This window comes from Photinus pyralis, unplaced genomic scaffold, assembly GCF_008802855.1.
Source record: "Photinus pyralis isolate 1611_PpyrPB1 unplaced genomic scaffold, Ppyr1.3 Ppyr1.4_LG8, whole genome shotgun sequence".
NCBI classification, from domain to species: domain Eukaryota; kingdom Metazoa; phylum Arthropoda; class Insecta; order Coleoptera; family Lampyridae; genus Photinus; species Photinus pyralis.
Window position 1 is genome coordinate 35,599,726 of NW_022170819.1, and position 16,513 is coordinate 35,616,238.

A 16,513-nucleotide genomic window follows, 5' to 3' on the forward strand; every position below is an offset into this window, starting at 1 on the left:
GTATTAAGTTCGTTTTGCGAAATAATTAAGCTTTCTACCGCGCTTCTTAATGGAATTAATATTGGAGGAACTTCGAGTTTGGAGAGGGCCAACGGACAAATCAGCTCTGTAATGGGGTTCGTTGTTAATTGATGCCCGATTCACTGTTAGCATAAGTGGGGATAAATTTCATTACGAAATTTACGGGACCAGCTAAATAATAGCATTGAATAAGTAACTTATTCAATGATAATGGTCACGCTCACGGATCGTTTTGAATGTTCTATTATTACATCAGCTCGCGCTTTGTCTGTGAACTGGCTGTGCTTCCAGGAGCTCTTAAATAATGCAATCTTTCTTGGCAGTTGTACAGAGTTAGGGTTGTCATTTTTAAAGGCGCATCAAATATTTCTGTTTTTTTTTAAATAATTAAGCTATAAGTGTTAACAACAACCCTACATTACTGTTTATAAAAATGCAACCCCTGGTCGTTTGTAAATTACCAATTTTTTAATTTAAAAATGCAATCTTTCTTGGCAGTTGTCCAATGTCCAGTGTAAGGGTTGTCATTTTTAAAGGAGCTTCAAAAATTTCTGTTTTTTTAATAATTACGCTAAGAGGGTTAACAACATCCATATATAAGTGTTTATAAAAATGCAAGACCTGGTCGTTTGTAAATTACGAATTTTTTAAGTTAAATATGCAATTTTTCTTGGCAGTTGTCCAGTGTAAGGGTTGTCATTTTTAAAGGAGCATCCAATATTTCTGTTTTTTTAATAATTACGCTAAGAGGGTTAACAACACCCATATATAAGTGTTTATAAAAATGCAACCCCTGGTCGTTTGTAAATTACCAATTTTTTAATTTAAAAATGCAATCTTTCTTGGCAGTTGTCCAATGTCCAGTGTAAGGGTTGTCATTTTTAAAGGAGCTTCAAAAATTTCTGTTTTTTTAATAATTACGCTAAGAGGGTTAACAACATCCATATATAAGTGTTTATAAAAATGCAAGACCTGGTCGTTTGTAAATTACGAATTTTTTAAGTTAAATATGCAATTTTTCTTGGCAGTTGTCCAGTGTAAGGGTTGTCATTTTTAAAGGAGCATCCAATATTTCTGTTTTTTTATTAATTACGCTAAGAGGGTTAACAACATCCATATATAAATGTTTATAAAAATGCAACCTCTGGTCGTTTGTAAATTACCAATTTTTTAAGTCAAAAATGCAATTTTTCTTGGCAGTTGTTCAGTGTAAAGGTTGTCATTTTTAAAGGAGCATCAAATATTTCTGTTTTTTTAATAATTACGCTAAGAGGGTTAACAACACCCATATATAAGTGTTTATAAAAATGCAACCCCTGGTCGTTTGTAAATTACCAATTTTTTAATTTAAAAATGCAACCTTTCTTGGCAGTGTCCAGTGTTAGAGTTGTCATTTTTAAAGACGCGTCAAATATTTGTGTTTTTTTAAATAATTACGCTAAAAGGGTTAACAACACCCATATATAAAAATGCACCCATAGTCGTTTGTAAATTAAGAATTTTTTAAGTTCAAAATGCAATTTTTCTTGGCAGTTGTCCAGTGTTAGGGTTGTCATTTTTAAAGGCGCATCAAATATTTCTGTTTTTTTAAATAATTACGCTAAGAGGGTTAACAAAACCCCTATATAAGTGTTTATAAAAATGCAACCCCTGGTCGTTTGTAAATTACCAATTTTTCAATTTAAAAATTCAATCTTTCTTGGCAGTTGTCCAATGTAAGGGTTGTCATTTTTAAAGGAGCATCCAATATTTCTGTTTTTTTATTAATTACGCTAAGAGGGTTAACAACATCCATATATAAATGTTTATAAAAATGCAACCTCTGGTCGTTTATGAAATACGAATTTTTTAAGTCAAAAATGCAATTTTTCTTGGCAGTTGTCCAGTGTTAGGGTTGTCATTTTTAAAGAAGCATCAAATATTTCTGTTTTTTTAAATAATTACGCTAAGAGGGTTAACAACACCCATATGTAAGTGTTTATAAAAATGCAACCCCTGGTCGTTTGTGAATTACGAATTTTTTAAGTTAAAAATGCAATCTTTCTTGGCAGTTGTCCAGTGTAAGGGTTGTCATTTTTAAAGGAGCATCCAATATTTCTGTTTTTTTAATTAATTACGCTAAGATGGTTAACAAAACCCCTATATAAGTGTTTATAAAAATACAACCCCTGGTCGTTTGTAAATTACCAATTTTTTAAGTCAAAAATGCAATTTTTCTTGGCAGTTGTTCAGTGTAAAGGTTGTCATTTTTAAAGGAGCATCAAATATTTCTGTTTTTTTAATAATTACGCTAAGAGGGTTAACAACACCCATATATAAGTGTTTATAAAAATGCAACCCCTGGTCGTTTGTAAATTACCAATTTTTTAATTTAAAAATGCAACCTTTCTTGGCAGTGTCCAGTGTTAGAGTTGTCATTTTTAAAGACGCGTCAAATATTTGTGTTTTTTTAAATAATTACGCTAAAAGGGTTAACAACACCCATATATAAAAATGCACCCATAGTCGTTTGTAAATTAAGAATTTTTTAAGTTCAAAATGCAATTTTTCTTGGCAGTTGTCCAGTGTTAGGGTTGTCATTTTTAAAGGCGCATCAAATATTTCTGTTTTTTTAAATAATTACGCTAAAAGGGTTAGCAACACCCCTATATAAGTGTTTATAAAAATGCAGCCCCTAGTCGTTTGTAAATTACGATTATTTTAGTTAAAAATGTAATCTTTCTTGGGAGTTGTCCAGTGTAAGGGTTGTCATTTTTATAGGCGCATCAAATATTTCTGTTTTTTAAATAATTACGCTAAGAGAGTTAAAAACACCCCTATATAAGTGTTTATAAAAATGCTTTCCACTTGGGCCAAGTCGGAGCTACGTCTTCTTCTATTATGTTAAATTGATATAGCGCTATCGAAGAGAACATTAACAGCTTCATATCCTTTTGGTCCTTTGTCGAAGATCGGCAAATTATCTGATGAATCAATTAAGTTGTGATTGAACCTTCTTCCTTTTCGAGTTAGGAGCAGGTCGATTACTTGTCTTTTGAACATTTGCAATTGAATAAGAACGTTCGCTTTCACTTGATTCAGTTTTCCCTTTATTCCTGAAGGCTGGTCAATTTTTCAAATGAAGATCCATCTTGCATTTCCGGTTTTGGCAAGGACACTTACTTGACTAATGGCCTGATTGAAGACAAAGAAAACACAAATTGTTTTCTTGAGCAATGTTCCTACTTTTTTCTTTTTCTTCAATGTCAAAGTTCGCAAAAATGGCTTTTTTTAGATTTTCTAGGGAAACGGTTAGTTTTATCATAAGAATAGTTCTGATAAAAATTGTATATCATGCAATTATCTGTCCTTACACTTTTTTTCCCTAAAAATTTTTCTGAAAAAAAGCGATTCCAAAATTGTTTAAAGTATTCCCTTCTGATACTATGCACACGTTTCCACACCACCTGTAAGGTAGTGTACTTCATGCTTTTTTTAACGTGGTTTCCCCAGTAGGCCTACTCCACTGTCTATTTTGTTTAATCCTAGTAGAATAAAAGGTCCTCTCATTCAATATTTTCGTCTTCTTCGCCTTCTCTTTCTCCATATTCTTTTTTCTCTTTCTTCGTCTTTTTACCGAGTTGCCGTAATTTGTCATACAGCTGTTTCGTCGTCGTCGTCGTCGTCTTCTTCTGTTGGAGATTCAAAGTTAGAGCACGACTGTCCTTGACAACTGGTGCATGCTAGTGAACAAAATATGGTTTTGATGACGTCTTTTTTCAATTGTTCGACAGTATCCCACTACCAGACACCAAAATGTTACCTTTCACCACTCTAAAGAATAAATTGTTATTGCCTTAGGTATTAAGATTAAATGATATTTTTTAAACCGGAAATCGAAGAATTATTTCAAACTTTTATTATTTCACGAACTAAACTTTCAAAATTCAAAATTATGGCGCACAAAAGCTGAACGCTGAACTTTACAGCCCCATACGGCTACGTAAAGCTCATATGAGCTGTTATCTAATGAACAATTTTAAAAATACTAAAATGAATTGTTCATTTTTTGTATCTCTGTATGTAGAGTATAATGTTAGTAAAAAATCTCGTATCAGGCTTGAAGGACCATTTTTTGCTGTCAAAAAAAGTGAATTATGAATTAAATCTGTGTTTATATAATCGGCACGTGCGAGAATCTGTTCATCTAGCTGAACACACACAAGAGAATTGGAAAATCTAGCCCACGGGGAAATCTAGCGCAAACTACCCTACAAATCGAATTGGAAATTCGATATGTAAGAGTAAATTAAACTGTATTTCATACTCAATTACCAATTATCGGTAACGTGATGATGTACGCTTCCCCTAACACGCGAACGATCGCCAACAGAAGGAAATTGAACTGAAAGCGTCTCACAGACGGAAAAACTTGGCACGCGTCGCAATACAATGGGTGGTAATTAATAACTTTGTTTACAGGACAGCATCGATTCGAGCCTTCAAGTGATTCACGACGTAGCGACGCGAAGTCTGGGATCGCTTTGCATAACTGAAAAGTTTCGATCGCTGAGTGTACCGCTCGAAACGGCACGTTTTGAACCGGCACGTCAAAAGGCTGATCTCGCCGCAACCCTTTTACAAGATTTGGGTGTTGCGCGTCATAATGGTGAGTACCTCCTCGGGTGGCAAGTACGCAAGCGGTGGAAATCGATAACGCAAGTGCATATTCCGAGCTTTATGTCGTATTTTCTATATGTGATTGTGTTATAAGCAACTGTTGTTGCAGGGAACCTTTTACCAGTTGGCATGGCAAAGTGTCCCCCTTTCTACTCTTCTCATTCTTTTGGGAAAGTATGCAAACAACTTGACACTAAACCAAACAGAGTTAATGCAGTTTTTAGATCAAAACTTCCCATACTCGTACACCGACCTGAAACAAATAAGGCATTCGAGAAAATTGGTTGCTCGCGAAATTCGATATAGTTCACTCTCGCAAGGAAATGATATTTTCTAAAACAATCTCGACACAGCAAAACGTGAGGAACGGTTAGACTATCATGAGTAATGAAAGTGCTGATCTCAAATGTAGCGGTCGTAAAATACATACGAGAAATTTTGTTTGAAGCGTTCTTGTTTGAATAAGTGGCTGGATTGCTAATAAAATGTCCATCCCGGTTAAAATTGTAACTTTTTTTCAAGTCGCCGACGGCATTAATAGTAATATCAAAAGCATCCCTATTTTTTGCAGAGTGTTACATTCCATACAGTTTCTACTGCCAAACGTTTGTATGTCAATTCGTTACCAAAGAAATATCAATTTTCAAAATTCGTATAAAAATTCTTAACAATACAATTTCAAGTGAAGTGATCCTACTGGATAGATAACCATTAATTAATAATTAAGGGAAAAAACTTGAATGACCAAATTCGTAGTGGTTCTATTAGATATTCACTGTGAGCAATACGCGTCCCCGTTTCATTGTAAATTGAAAACAAGAAACGTACGTTTAAACGGACGGTGGGGTTTGGCGCAGCCCCCATACGATAAATAATAGTAATTATTGTAGGCCGTGACTAAATACACAGAATTGGTTTGTTCAGCAAAAGCATTAATATAGAAAAAACACTTTACTGCCTGGACCATTGATAAACAAATGAAATGCTTGGACCCGTTTCGTTATAGTTTCTAGAAAATAATAAATAAAAAGCGGAGTGGATAATTAACTTGTAAAGAAAGCGCTCGGGAGGTCGGCCAGTAAGACTCCTTTGTACAGTATCTTACTTCGTCGAAACGTGCAATTTAAGGAGCGAATAGAACGTATCCGTGGAGTAAAAATATAGGAAAAAGGTACAAATTGCGGTTGGGTATACTCAATTGTAAAGTTTTTTTTTTAAATTACGGTTTTTATTTGTGCTAATTCAACAGTTATAAACTAACCATGCAAATATGTGGTAAAATAAAAAGAGAGTCATCGGGATTTTCGACATCAAACCATTCCAAGTTCTGCATGCAGTCGAAGTGAAATGTTTCTTGCAAGAAATACCATTACTGATTACGAACTGATGGATATTTTTTTTATTTTTGTGATTAGGGTTTTCTGAGCCTCCACATTAAAAGATTTGAATGTGAAAAGGAGTAGCTCAATCTGTTAGCTACCTGCGGACGATCCTGATGTCTTTACGGTGGATTTGTAGTTTCTGAGCAAGGCTTCTCGTAGTAGGTGTGTTTGGATTGACCCGTGTCTTTAAATGTTTTCCATTTACAAGACAGGCGAAGGGGACCAGGCGGCCGATCGACCTGTGATGAGCCCATGGATTGTGAAGTATTGTCTTCTTTTGGATGGGTTCGCCTGGGTTTCAAAGCCAAGTGTAATCGGTGGCGCTCAAAGCATCGGTATCGTCATTTGTTAAGTTGAGGCAGGCCCCGTGGAACCATTCGGAGCACCGTTTACATTACACCATAGTGCCACATGAGCAGAAAATCTCGGATGTAGTGGATGTGGATCGCGCTCGTGTGTAAGATTCCTGATCCGTCGGCTCTGATATGAATCCCACAAGATACAATAGATTACGAAAATATCCTTGGGCGGTCGATTTTATCTGTTCTCCTTCACTTGGAGAAAGGGAGATGATTTGATTGGTTCTGGAGGGGCTTCGACTTCTGGAGGCTCGTATCCGCTTTGAAGTAGCTAGTTAATTCCGCTACCAAACTTTAGTTTGTATTTTTTTAAGTTCTTTGGCACAAATGAGCTGAAAAACTCATTTCCTAAAATGTTAAAGTTGGTAAATGTGCAACATTGTCTTTTTTTATTTCTAAATATCCTTATTTACTATTAAACTGAATTTAATACACATTAATTTGTAAGTAGCACCCTTTGTGTGGTCTGATCTACATAAATGCAACAGGGTGTTGGACAGGGACGTTTGCACTGGTTGAGAGGAGTTGTAAAGTGTTTACTGCCTCGAAAAATTGTGCCTATAATTAAGAAGTATGAATCAATATTGCCTCAAACTTTGGATTTGTAAACCACAGGCTATTTCAACCCCTAATACCAGTCGACGTTTCCGTGGCCAATAGGTGCCGAGTACTGACATTTATACGTTCGCTCGTAGTAGACCGAAAAGGCTCTCAGTCAACCAAAAATAAGTGGGCGTACCTCGCTACATCCGGCCTCACATTAGCCAACTCCTAGGTATCCAGGTTTGGTGACAGGGAAACATAAAGTGGCATATAAAGTCAATAAAATCTGGCCCAAAAAATGGCCGGTCAGTGATTTCGTTGCCGACGGCGATTTCGTGCCATCGGGTGAGTGTAAAGGTGATGTCGTTAGTTTAGGGTATGCTTAGTAGGCCCAACTAAATAAGTGTCAGAAAACTCGGAACGTCTACGTTTGTTTAATCGAGCAAAAAGTCAATTTAATGTCAATGTAATTAGAAACTTAACGCCGTCTCGGATACCCAGACGTTCTGATATCATTGATTTCTTTAAACTTTTACGTAAGAAAAACATTAAACCTCACGTACTTTGTAAGATTGAAAGATTGATGATGACACGCTACAATACTTTGTAAAGTTTTCCCCTAATTTTATGGAAACCAATCAACCGGATAAATAGAAGGCGAATTACGGGAACCGTAATTTAATTTTGTTTGTTTGAGCAGTTACCAAACACTAAAAGCCGATATATGTGACGATACTGTTTCACCACTCAGAAGGTTGTAGTTATTGAATCATGCCATTTTTCTAATTGCTTTATTGCTTATGATTTAATTACGATCGTAGCGTACCTTTTAATTGGATAATGATCATTTCGTTTCGAATTTTATCAAAATCACAAGACTCTTATTTAAGGTCAAAAGTAGTAGAAAGACAATTAAAATAGTATTTTTATAGCTCAGTCGACAAGTTGGTAAAAGTGGGGTTATTGTTATTGTTCAGGGATGGTTATTTAACATATTTTCAGTTTTGAATCTTGATGCCCCTATTTTTCTCCAATCATAGATAAGAGTTGCGCTTATCGCTAATAGTTAATAAAATGCGTAAACATACGTTTGTCGCAGGTGTGCGTTTAGATAAGAGATTTTTATTTATTTTAACAAAGGAATTGGGAATTGCAATGAAGATGAGGGAAGAGAGGGAAATATGAAGAGGAAGTGATTTATCGTTCACCTTTGGTAACAATAATAATAATAATATTTAATTGACTGTAAAATATGCTTACAAACAATATAAATAAACATAGGAAAGAGTAAACGTCAACAAACTTCCCACAAATGTACCGAATTACATGTAACATGTAACAACCTCACGTTGGGTACCAAAAATTCATACTGTGTGCAATGGCACCACAAAACACATCTGCAGCTAGATCAATTAAATAAAGTCACTCACAAAAACAAATAACTGTACCTAAACGTTTATTTTCTTCATTACAAGCATTATTATTGTTCACGGTATGTTTCGTTGAAAGATCCTCGTACCTTGTAGGAAACAGTTTAGTATCCCATGTTGAAATTTGAACTACTCAATTTTATCGCGGCGCCGTGCTTTTCGTCTTTCTCTTTCTTCTGTAAGCTGTAACAGAGTTCACTTCATTTTAATTAAACAGTTGAAGCGTTAGTTGAGAACGCATGGAATTTTAATTGCCACCATCCATATTTTATTGGCCTCTGGCAATTCATTTGATGGGTTGCCGCTGTGGTACACGGATTCGCCAATAACTATGTGAGGAGGATATAATTGCATTTTTAGCTTCTTCTTGGCAAGTACCGCCATATGCCTTTAATGTACTTGAAGCCAATCTTTCCTTAGATTTCGGCTGATATTTCTAGTTTCCATCTACAATTAGCACTCTTATTTAAGAGGTATATACATTTTAGCTTATCAAGAAAGAGGGGTTACCTTTGATTTCCTTTTAGGGTTTCAATTTATGGTACCAGTTTAAGGACCCGGCCAAGTTTCTAGTGTTAGTTCAAAATCTAGTTTTAATTAACCACCTAACTACTCAATTTTAGCGCGCATTTTGCCGGCGCCGTGCTTTTCGTTTAACGGAAAACGTGTTCCTCTTTCTTCTGTAAGCTTAACCCTGAGCTAGTTAGCCATTTATGCGGCGGATTTGAGGAAACACAGCGCGAACTCTACCTACTCGTTGTATTTAAAAATCCAGGATCGTAACTGAGGCCCAATCTGATACCAAACTGTTCATTTACACACAACACAAATTTATTCGATAATTGCTGTAATAATAAAAAGTGGCGGCAGTGCTAGCGACAAATACCATGCTACGAGCGCTCGATCAAAACAGGCTCAATAAAGTTTTAATTACCTTCTAGTGGCAATAATTCAAATCTTACAATGCGATGCTTATTAACCGACACACCTACGAACGCAAACACTAATTTGAATTACTTCTCCACTCCACTCCACTCCTCGGGTCCGAGTCTACTCAACTACTAAAGCGTGGCAACGACGAACAAGCCAAATGCGAACGGCTAATGACCACGGCGCCCGTTCCTCCCCTATTTAACACATATATCAGCAACGACAAGGCAAAAGCTAAATTAAAAGACAACTTACGGTTGATTGGACATTAGTAACTTTTATATTTCATGTAATAAATTGCTGTATCAAAAATGTACAGCAACGGAAAAGACACCAGAGCTATTACAGTTTATCTGCACTTTCGCAGCTTTTTCCACATTGCATTGCAGAACGTTTGATCGTAAATACCAAGTGGTGATGAGTTCCAGCCAAGCAGGCATATCAATCATAGGCTAATGCTCGTTACACGAAAGATAGACCCAAAAACTACAATGCCAAAATCAGACCCAAATCCAGTTATTTCAAAATTACGTACCCCATTAATAAGTGGGTTTCGGATTGCGACGTAGGTCAAAGAAAGATAGATAATTAAATTCAAACATACGGCATAACCTAAAAAGAGTCGTGTTAATAAAAAAGGAATCTTATGAAAATTCATTCACCTCAAGAGGATACAACCAATCCCTATTTACGTAAAGACGCTTAGATAATTAATTTAAACAATTTTCGCAAAAATCAAACCTTTCATTTCAACTACAAGAGCAAAAGTCATATCTTGTATATCACAATGGTACCAGCTACTCCTAAAACCTCGGAGAATTTTTTTGTTGTAGTTGGTATCACGTGATACAAATTACGATTTCATGCAACAACATAAATATTTGTGAATAAGTTGCGATTTTAGTTGTCTTGGATCCCTTGGAACTCTGATTCGTATTTAGGGAATATCCGTTGAAGTTGATGAATTGGTAGAGAAGACTTCTAGAGGATCTTAAGAGTAACTAACTTCAAATTAACATGAAAGATACAGTCCATTTCAGCGAAAATTCAGAGGATGAAGGGGATATTGCCAGAATTTGAAAAAAACCTGCAAGAAAATTGGGAAGGACTTGAAATATACTTGGGACCTAAGAAGGATACTTGATGTTTTGGGCATATGCCCGGCGTAGCCTCCTCCCTCAGAATCTAGTGAATTGTGAATTGGATATGTCCCTGGTACAAACTAACGGGGGTGCATCTCCACCACTTTTGTTGCCATTACGCTGGGCCGCGACATTTGTCAAACAATGTGGTGGGCATATGTGCTAAAGTTCCTCACCGTCCTTCTTGTTTGCTCTATGAACGTTTCCAGCGCTATCGCGAAGAGCCTTGGGGACAACGTACATTCTTGTTTGATTCCTCTGGTTTTCATTTGGCGCTCGGTCTTCTTCCCAAACCACGGTATACTAGTATACTCCCTTAGGCTCTATTGATCAGGAATTTTGGGAGGTCCAGCAGCGTCAGAGAAACGGCTTCATGCTTCACTTGGTCGAAGACCTTCGCCAGGTCTATTGCTAGAAGCTATATTTTGGTTCCTGTCCTCAAGTGTTCGTCTAGAATCCTCCTGGTCGTGTATATATGGTCTTCCGTTGACCTACTCGGTATACTGGTGTCTTGGATGTGTGGCTCTCTTCGCACTGTATTAGGTAGGTTGCGTATATCTTGTATCCCCCACTACATAGCGACGAGTAATCGTCTGTTCCTTGTGGTGTCCTTTGGGATGGGGACCTGCACTGTCCGCTGTCATTCTTTGGGGACCAAGTCCCTAGTCCATACCTACTGAATTAATTCATGTAGGTCCTTTAATAGCCATTCTGATGCGTATTGTGGCAATTCGGCCTGGAGCCTATCCTGCCCTGGCATTTTCCTTTAGTCTTCCTAGTATCTACATCATTTCTTCCATCGTAGGAGTGGTCAGTAATCATTCTCCTCCTTTAGCTGAACCCTTGCTTCTTGTTCCTCCTTCAGGAGTTTCTGCCATGCTGTCATTGGTACATATTTTTTGGTTCCCCCTTGTTTCCTCCTTCTGTTTGCGCATTCCTCTCCATTGGGCTAAACTTGACGATGTTCTGTGCGAATTTCTTGATGTCATTGTTTAAAGGCTCTGTTTTTCTCCTTTCTGGCCTCCCTTAGCTCTTTCTTTACTTCAGGTTTGTGTGGGTTTTGCCTAAACCTCTTCAGTGCCTCTGCTGTGGGTGTCCATGGTTTGCTATTTGGTGACATGGGCGGTTTATGTCCCACAAGTGTTTTCCCTGCTACTTCCTTGAGCGTTTCGGCGATCCTGTTCCAAGATGGTCTCCCTTCCCCCTTTCTGTTCCTGATCTCGTCCTGCTCCTCTGTATAGGTACTCCTCCATTTTCTGCTTCCCTGTCAGAAGTTCCACACCCCACCATTCAGTTCTCCCGCTTTGCTCTCTGTTCTTTCCTTCTTCATCACCCCCCCCCCCCCTTTCCCCCTTACCATTTTCTAGTCCGATCCTACTATTCCGACCCATACTCCTAATGTGTTAGTAATGATTATTTTCTTTGATTTGGTCCTTACTATGTGGCCAATCTGTGATTTCCTCTCCCGCATGTTGTCAGCATCGTTTTGGATTTGCTGAATGTGTTTCCACCCTCTTAGTCCATGTGGATGTACCATGTTAGCTCGCTGTCATTCATGTTCTCTTGCTCGTTCATGAGCATTTTGCCTATCCTTTATTCCTCCCCTTCCCTTCCATTTCTAGTCCACCCTAGTCTAGTTGGATGCCCGGGTATCTTTCGCTCTTTGGTTCTATAATTTCGCCCAGATTCCTGAGTTCCGCTTGTCCGCTTTTGTCAGAGGGGATGAGGCATCCTACAACCGTTAGTGATCCTCCTATGCTAGTCTTGATTTGGGTCCTTCCTCCTATGAAGAAAGTGATGCAAACGTGAAGGTAACTTAAACGGACATTGAGGATGATGTACAATTTATTTTTTTCTGTTTTCCAGTACAATGTACCCCTTGCATTGACTTCCTAATCATAGAAGATATTGGGTCCCTATAGAATAGTAAACCCAAGGGGATGAGTGTGGGGGTACACCAATTAACAGTACTTAGTTAGTTCCTTTATTATTGGAACAGGGTCTATTATCAAATTAGTGTTGTTGAGTGGAAGAAATTGGTTTGTTAATAGTGTAAGTTGTCGAAAATGTCACACTTTCATTGTGATTTGGGGCGTCAGTTACAAAAAGGCGAAATCGGCACCCCAAAAATGGAAGAATCCATTTGAGATCACGTTGCAATTCGAACTCACCGACGAGCATGTTGTCAAGAAAATGAAGTGATAACCGGATCTATTTTTAACGCGAGATCCGTTACTATCGAAACATTAAAACTGCCAACAAGAATCTGATGTAATTAACAGTATCTGTTTAGACATCGCCGGGTGAGTATCAGTTTTCTCCGCGTAAACAGACGAATGGAGTGCTTTTCTTGGTTTTAGTTTGTTACAAAATGGGCGTGTGGTTGATTCTTTTGGGAGTTGTTCTCGCGCTCCTCTTCCACAGGAAGGTCTACCAGCCGATTCAGTACTGGAAGAAGAGAAAAGTTCCCTGCGATGTTCCAGTGCCGTTTGTCGGGAACCTGCTGCAGTCACTGTTGAAAAGGAAGTCAATGAACCAGGTTATGACGGACGCGTATAATAAGTACTCGAAGCACAGGTAAAAGAGATCATCACCTGACGATTGAAGACAAAGGCCCTTGTAGGTACATTGGTTTCCATTGCTTTGGCACACCGACCTTATTTATACGTGACGTCGAGCTTGCGAAGCAAATCACCATCAAGGACTTTGATTCCTTCTCCGACCATCGACTATTCGTACCCAAGGGGGTGGATAACTTATGGGACAAACTAACTTTTATCAGAACAGGTTTTATACGACAATGCGACCTGCGTCGATAATTCCATTGCCTCTAGGTTCCGACTGGCAAGAGCACAGAAGAATTGTAACTCCCGCTTTCACACTAAGCAAACTGAAAGTGATGTTCCCCAACTTGGCCAAGAGCACCAATCGCTTAATCCAAAGCATCCTCGAACACAACAAAACCGTCAGCGGAAACATACGCCCCATGGTTATGAAGCTTGCCAACGACTTCACCCTGGACTACTTCATGGGGATTGAGTGCGACTCCTTCAAGGATCCCAACAATGAGTTTCTGAGGATGGCTAGGAAAACGTTTTCAATGCCCAAAATTAAGGGGTTCTTGTTCTTCAATGCCGCCTATAACAGCGCGGTGGCAAAGGTAAAAAAAGCCAGCGTTTGAGCACCACTCTCCAATGTCTTGCAGATTTTAGGCATCAAATTCTTCGAGACGGAAGGCAAGCTCTTTTATCGGAAACTGATTAAGGACGCTTTGGAATACCGGCAAAAGCACAACATCACGCGAATCGACATGCTGCACTTGCTCCATGAAAGTTTGTTGGAAAACAAGAAGGATGTCAACAATCGTAAGGATTCCAATGAGCTGACTGACGAAATTGTGGCGCAGTTGATGGGGATGTACTTCTCCAATTTCGATACCTTTTCCATTACCATGTGCAATTTCATTTACGAGTTGGCGTTACAGCCGGAAGTTCAAGAGAAGTTGATCGTGGAAATTGACGAGACGTGGAGAAGCTGCGACGGCAAGCTGACGCATGACATTCTGATGCAGATGAAATATTTAGACATGGTTTACAAAGGTACATCAATTCTTCACGATTTTTTTGATAATTCGAAGCCTTATAGAGTGCTCGCGTTTGCGTAGCAACACGACGTTTGTCGATCGCATCGTCACAAAACCGTACACCATTCAGCCAGTGCTACCACACGAAAAGCCCTTACACTTGGCGACCGGACAGGACATAACGATTCCGCTTTACTGCTTCATGCGCGATGAGAAATACTTCCCGAACCCTCTGAAATTTGATCCCGAGAGGTTTAACGAGGAAAACAAGGCCAAAGTGGACCAGCGCGCGTTCTTACCGTTTAGTTCCGGTCCAAGGAAGTGCATAGGTAGGGCCCTTTCGGTCGATGTCGATCCATAATCCGCTTTTTTTTGCAGCCGCGCGTCTAATTTCCCTTGAAATTAGGCTGATGCTGTTCCACTTTTTGTTACGGTTCCGGTTTGTACCGACCGAGAAGACTGTGATACCTTTCGTGGAGAGCAAACGGCATAACATCATGAGCAGCGAGTACGACTACTGGATTGGATTGGAACCGAGACAGGACGTCGATCAGTCATACTTTCATTAGTTATACTTTTTTTTAACAATTAAATTTAATCAAATCTTATTATTTGGTCCTCTGATTATACACGCGATTTTTGACAAGATAATTGGTCGAAGTAGGCAGGTGAGGTGCAATTAGTTATTGCTGGTGTTACAAGACATGTACAACAATGGATTGAGGTCGTTCGGTACCCACGCTGGATAATTTCGCCATTCTAAGAACAAAACCTTTAAGAACACAAGCACCGAGTAACCCGAGCAGATATCTTTGATAAACTTGCTAAAGATAACACCAGCTGGTGAAATCGGCTTATCCAAAAAAAGGCCAAAGTACTAACTTATGGATTTGCTTTATCCCATTCACAAAGAAGATTTAAAAATTAACCAATTATTTGCATCTCTCATCGAAGATTTTTACCAGTGAATTAATTGATACTTATTATTATGAGGAGAGGAAAATTACTGTTCGCTATTTCTTTATCATTGGTAAATACATTATCTAACACTTGCGCTAGTAGGTTATCAAATCCAAAAGACCGGCAGGGCGTTCGCACGATTACTCAAAAACATATGAACCTGAGAAATCCAAGAAAAGGAGGGGTCTGGGGGGTCAACCACTGGAGAAGGATAAAAAATCGAGTATTTTTTGACTCACAACACATTGATTCTGATATTTTTTAGCAAGGTCTTATCAAAAGCGTTCAAAAAATGACGTGCGCGTGTGGTTCGAGTGCGTCAAATTTAATTTTGGGGACACGCGACAAAGCTTTTAGATGTTTTTCCACCAAATCCATCTATAAATAACAATTGTGACATTTTCTATAATAACCCACGTAGTTAGGGCCAAACAAAGTCTTAGCTCGGTCTCCACGTCTAAACTACCAACTTCAAACAGCACAAAATAAATGTTTAGAAAATGGTAGCAGTAAATACGACACGCAAAGGCAGACCGACAGAGAAGAGAGCAAAATTACTCTAAAGCTTTGAATATTTTGACACTAAAATCATTAATCAAATAGTTCCAATTTACAATACCTTGCACAAGTTTTCTATTTACAGCTTTCGCTAGGAATTTTAACTTTAACACAATACTTTTCGTGGCCCGATCGTTTTAACTACCCATACTTCAATATCAAACAATACACACCACCACTTCTTATACACAATTTAGACAATCAGAATCGACACATTCAGTTGGGGATTTTCTTTCTTGAAATTTCAACGAACTAATCAAATCCAATTCAAATGTGTTCAAAAATTACAAAATACATGTAATACAAACGGTTTCAATTTGCCCAGAAATTGATTTCTTTAAGAACATGCAAATCCAAATTTTTCTTGATAATTTTCTTCCACCAAATGCAATTTACGATAATTTTCTGTTAATATTAAAAAGTTCTTTAATTTTACGAGTAGATTGATACACTTAACTAAATCGCTTATTGGATTTAACCGAGGATTTAACTGTTAGAAAAATACGCAAAGTCAAAATCACTACAAGCGTCGGTCGGGTGACACCGGAACGATGTGTGTTGCGTTCAAATAGCGACAGTTACCTTAATCTAGAGCAGTTTCTCATGACTTCGGTACCTAGAGATAAACGACAAGATAAACTAACGACAAAAGCGATTATCAACAGGTCACATGCAAGTTTACAATTTCCGGTATTTGGGATAACGTTTGCTTAGCGATTCTGCGATCTTAGATGCAATGTAATTGACAAGTTCCAGCTAATCGACAGGTAGCCATCTTCAATTTGAAAGCGGGTGTTTGCATTTCATCCAGAACACGGTACTTCTACAAAGAAAAATATATTCAAAAACAACATCAAAATCAAACCCAATTCCACTTAATTAAATCGTACGTACCCCATTAACCAATGGGTTTCGCATCGCGATATAGGTCAAAAAATGTAGGTAA

General features: G+C 38.1%; 2 protein-coding genes across 4 annotated transcripts in view; both read left to right on the forward strand.

Annotated features, from left to right (window-relative positions):
* Positions 1–16,513, forward strand: part of LOC116178683 (probable G-protein coupled receptor CG31760) — a 107,497-nt gene that overhangs the window by 76,075 nt on the left and 14,909 nt on the right. For all 3 annotated transcript variants that reach the window (XM_031498256.1, XM_031498258.1, XM_031498257.1), the window contains one exon: positions 4,483–4,669. In XM_031498256.1, coding sequence (XP_031354116.1) covers positions 4,483–4,669 — 187 coding nt within the window. The remainder of the gene's footprint in view (positions 1–4,482; positions 4,670–16,513) is intronic.
* LOC116178685 (cytochrome P450 9e2-like) lies at positions 12,627–14,657 on the forward strand. The gene is made up of 7 exons (XM_031498259.1): positions 12,627–12,769; positions 12,827–13,043; positions 13,090–13,253; positions 13,301–13,626; positions 13,672–14,065; positions 14,112–14,378; positions 14,428–14,657. The coding sequence occupies exons 2-7, from the start codon at positions 12,838–12,840 to the stop codon at positions 14,616–14,618; spliced, it is 1,548 nt and encodes a 515-aa protein (XP_031354119.1). The 5' UTR covers positions 12,627–12,769; positions 12,827–12,837; the 3' UTR covers positions 14,619–14,657.

Coding starts and splice junctions, on each gene's coding strand:
- LOC116178685 (XM_031498259.1), top strand. CDS start 12,838: ATGGGCGTGTGGTTGATTCTTTTGGGAGTTGTTCTCGCGCTCCTCTTC. Junction 14,066..14,111: donor TTTAGACATGGTTTACAAAG/GTACATCAATTC, acceptor GAAGCCTTATAG/AGTGCTCGCGTTTGCGTAGC. Junction 14,379..14,427: donor CGGTCCAAGGAAGTGCATAG/GTAGGGCCCTTT, acceptor TTTTTTTTGCAG/CCGCGCGTCTAATTTCCCTT.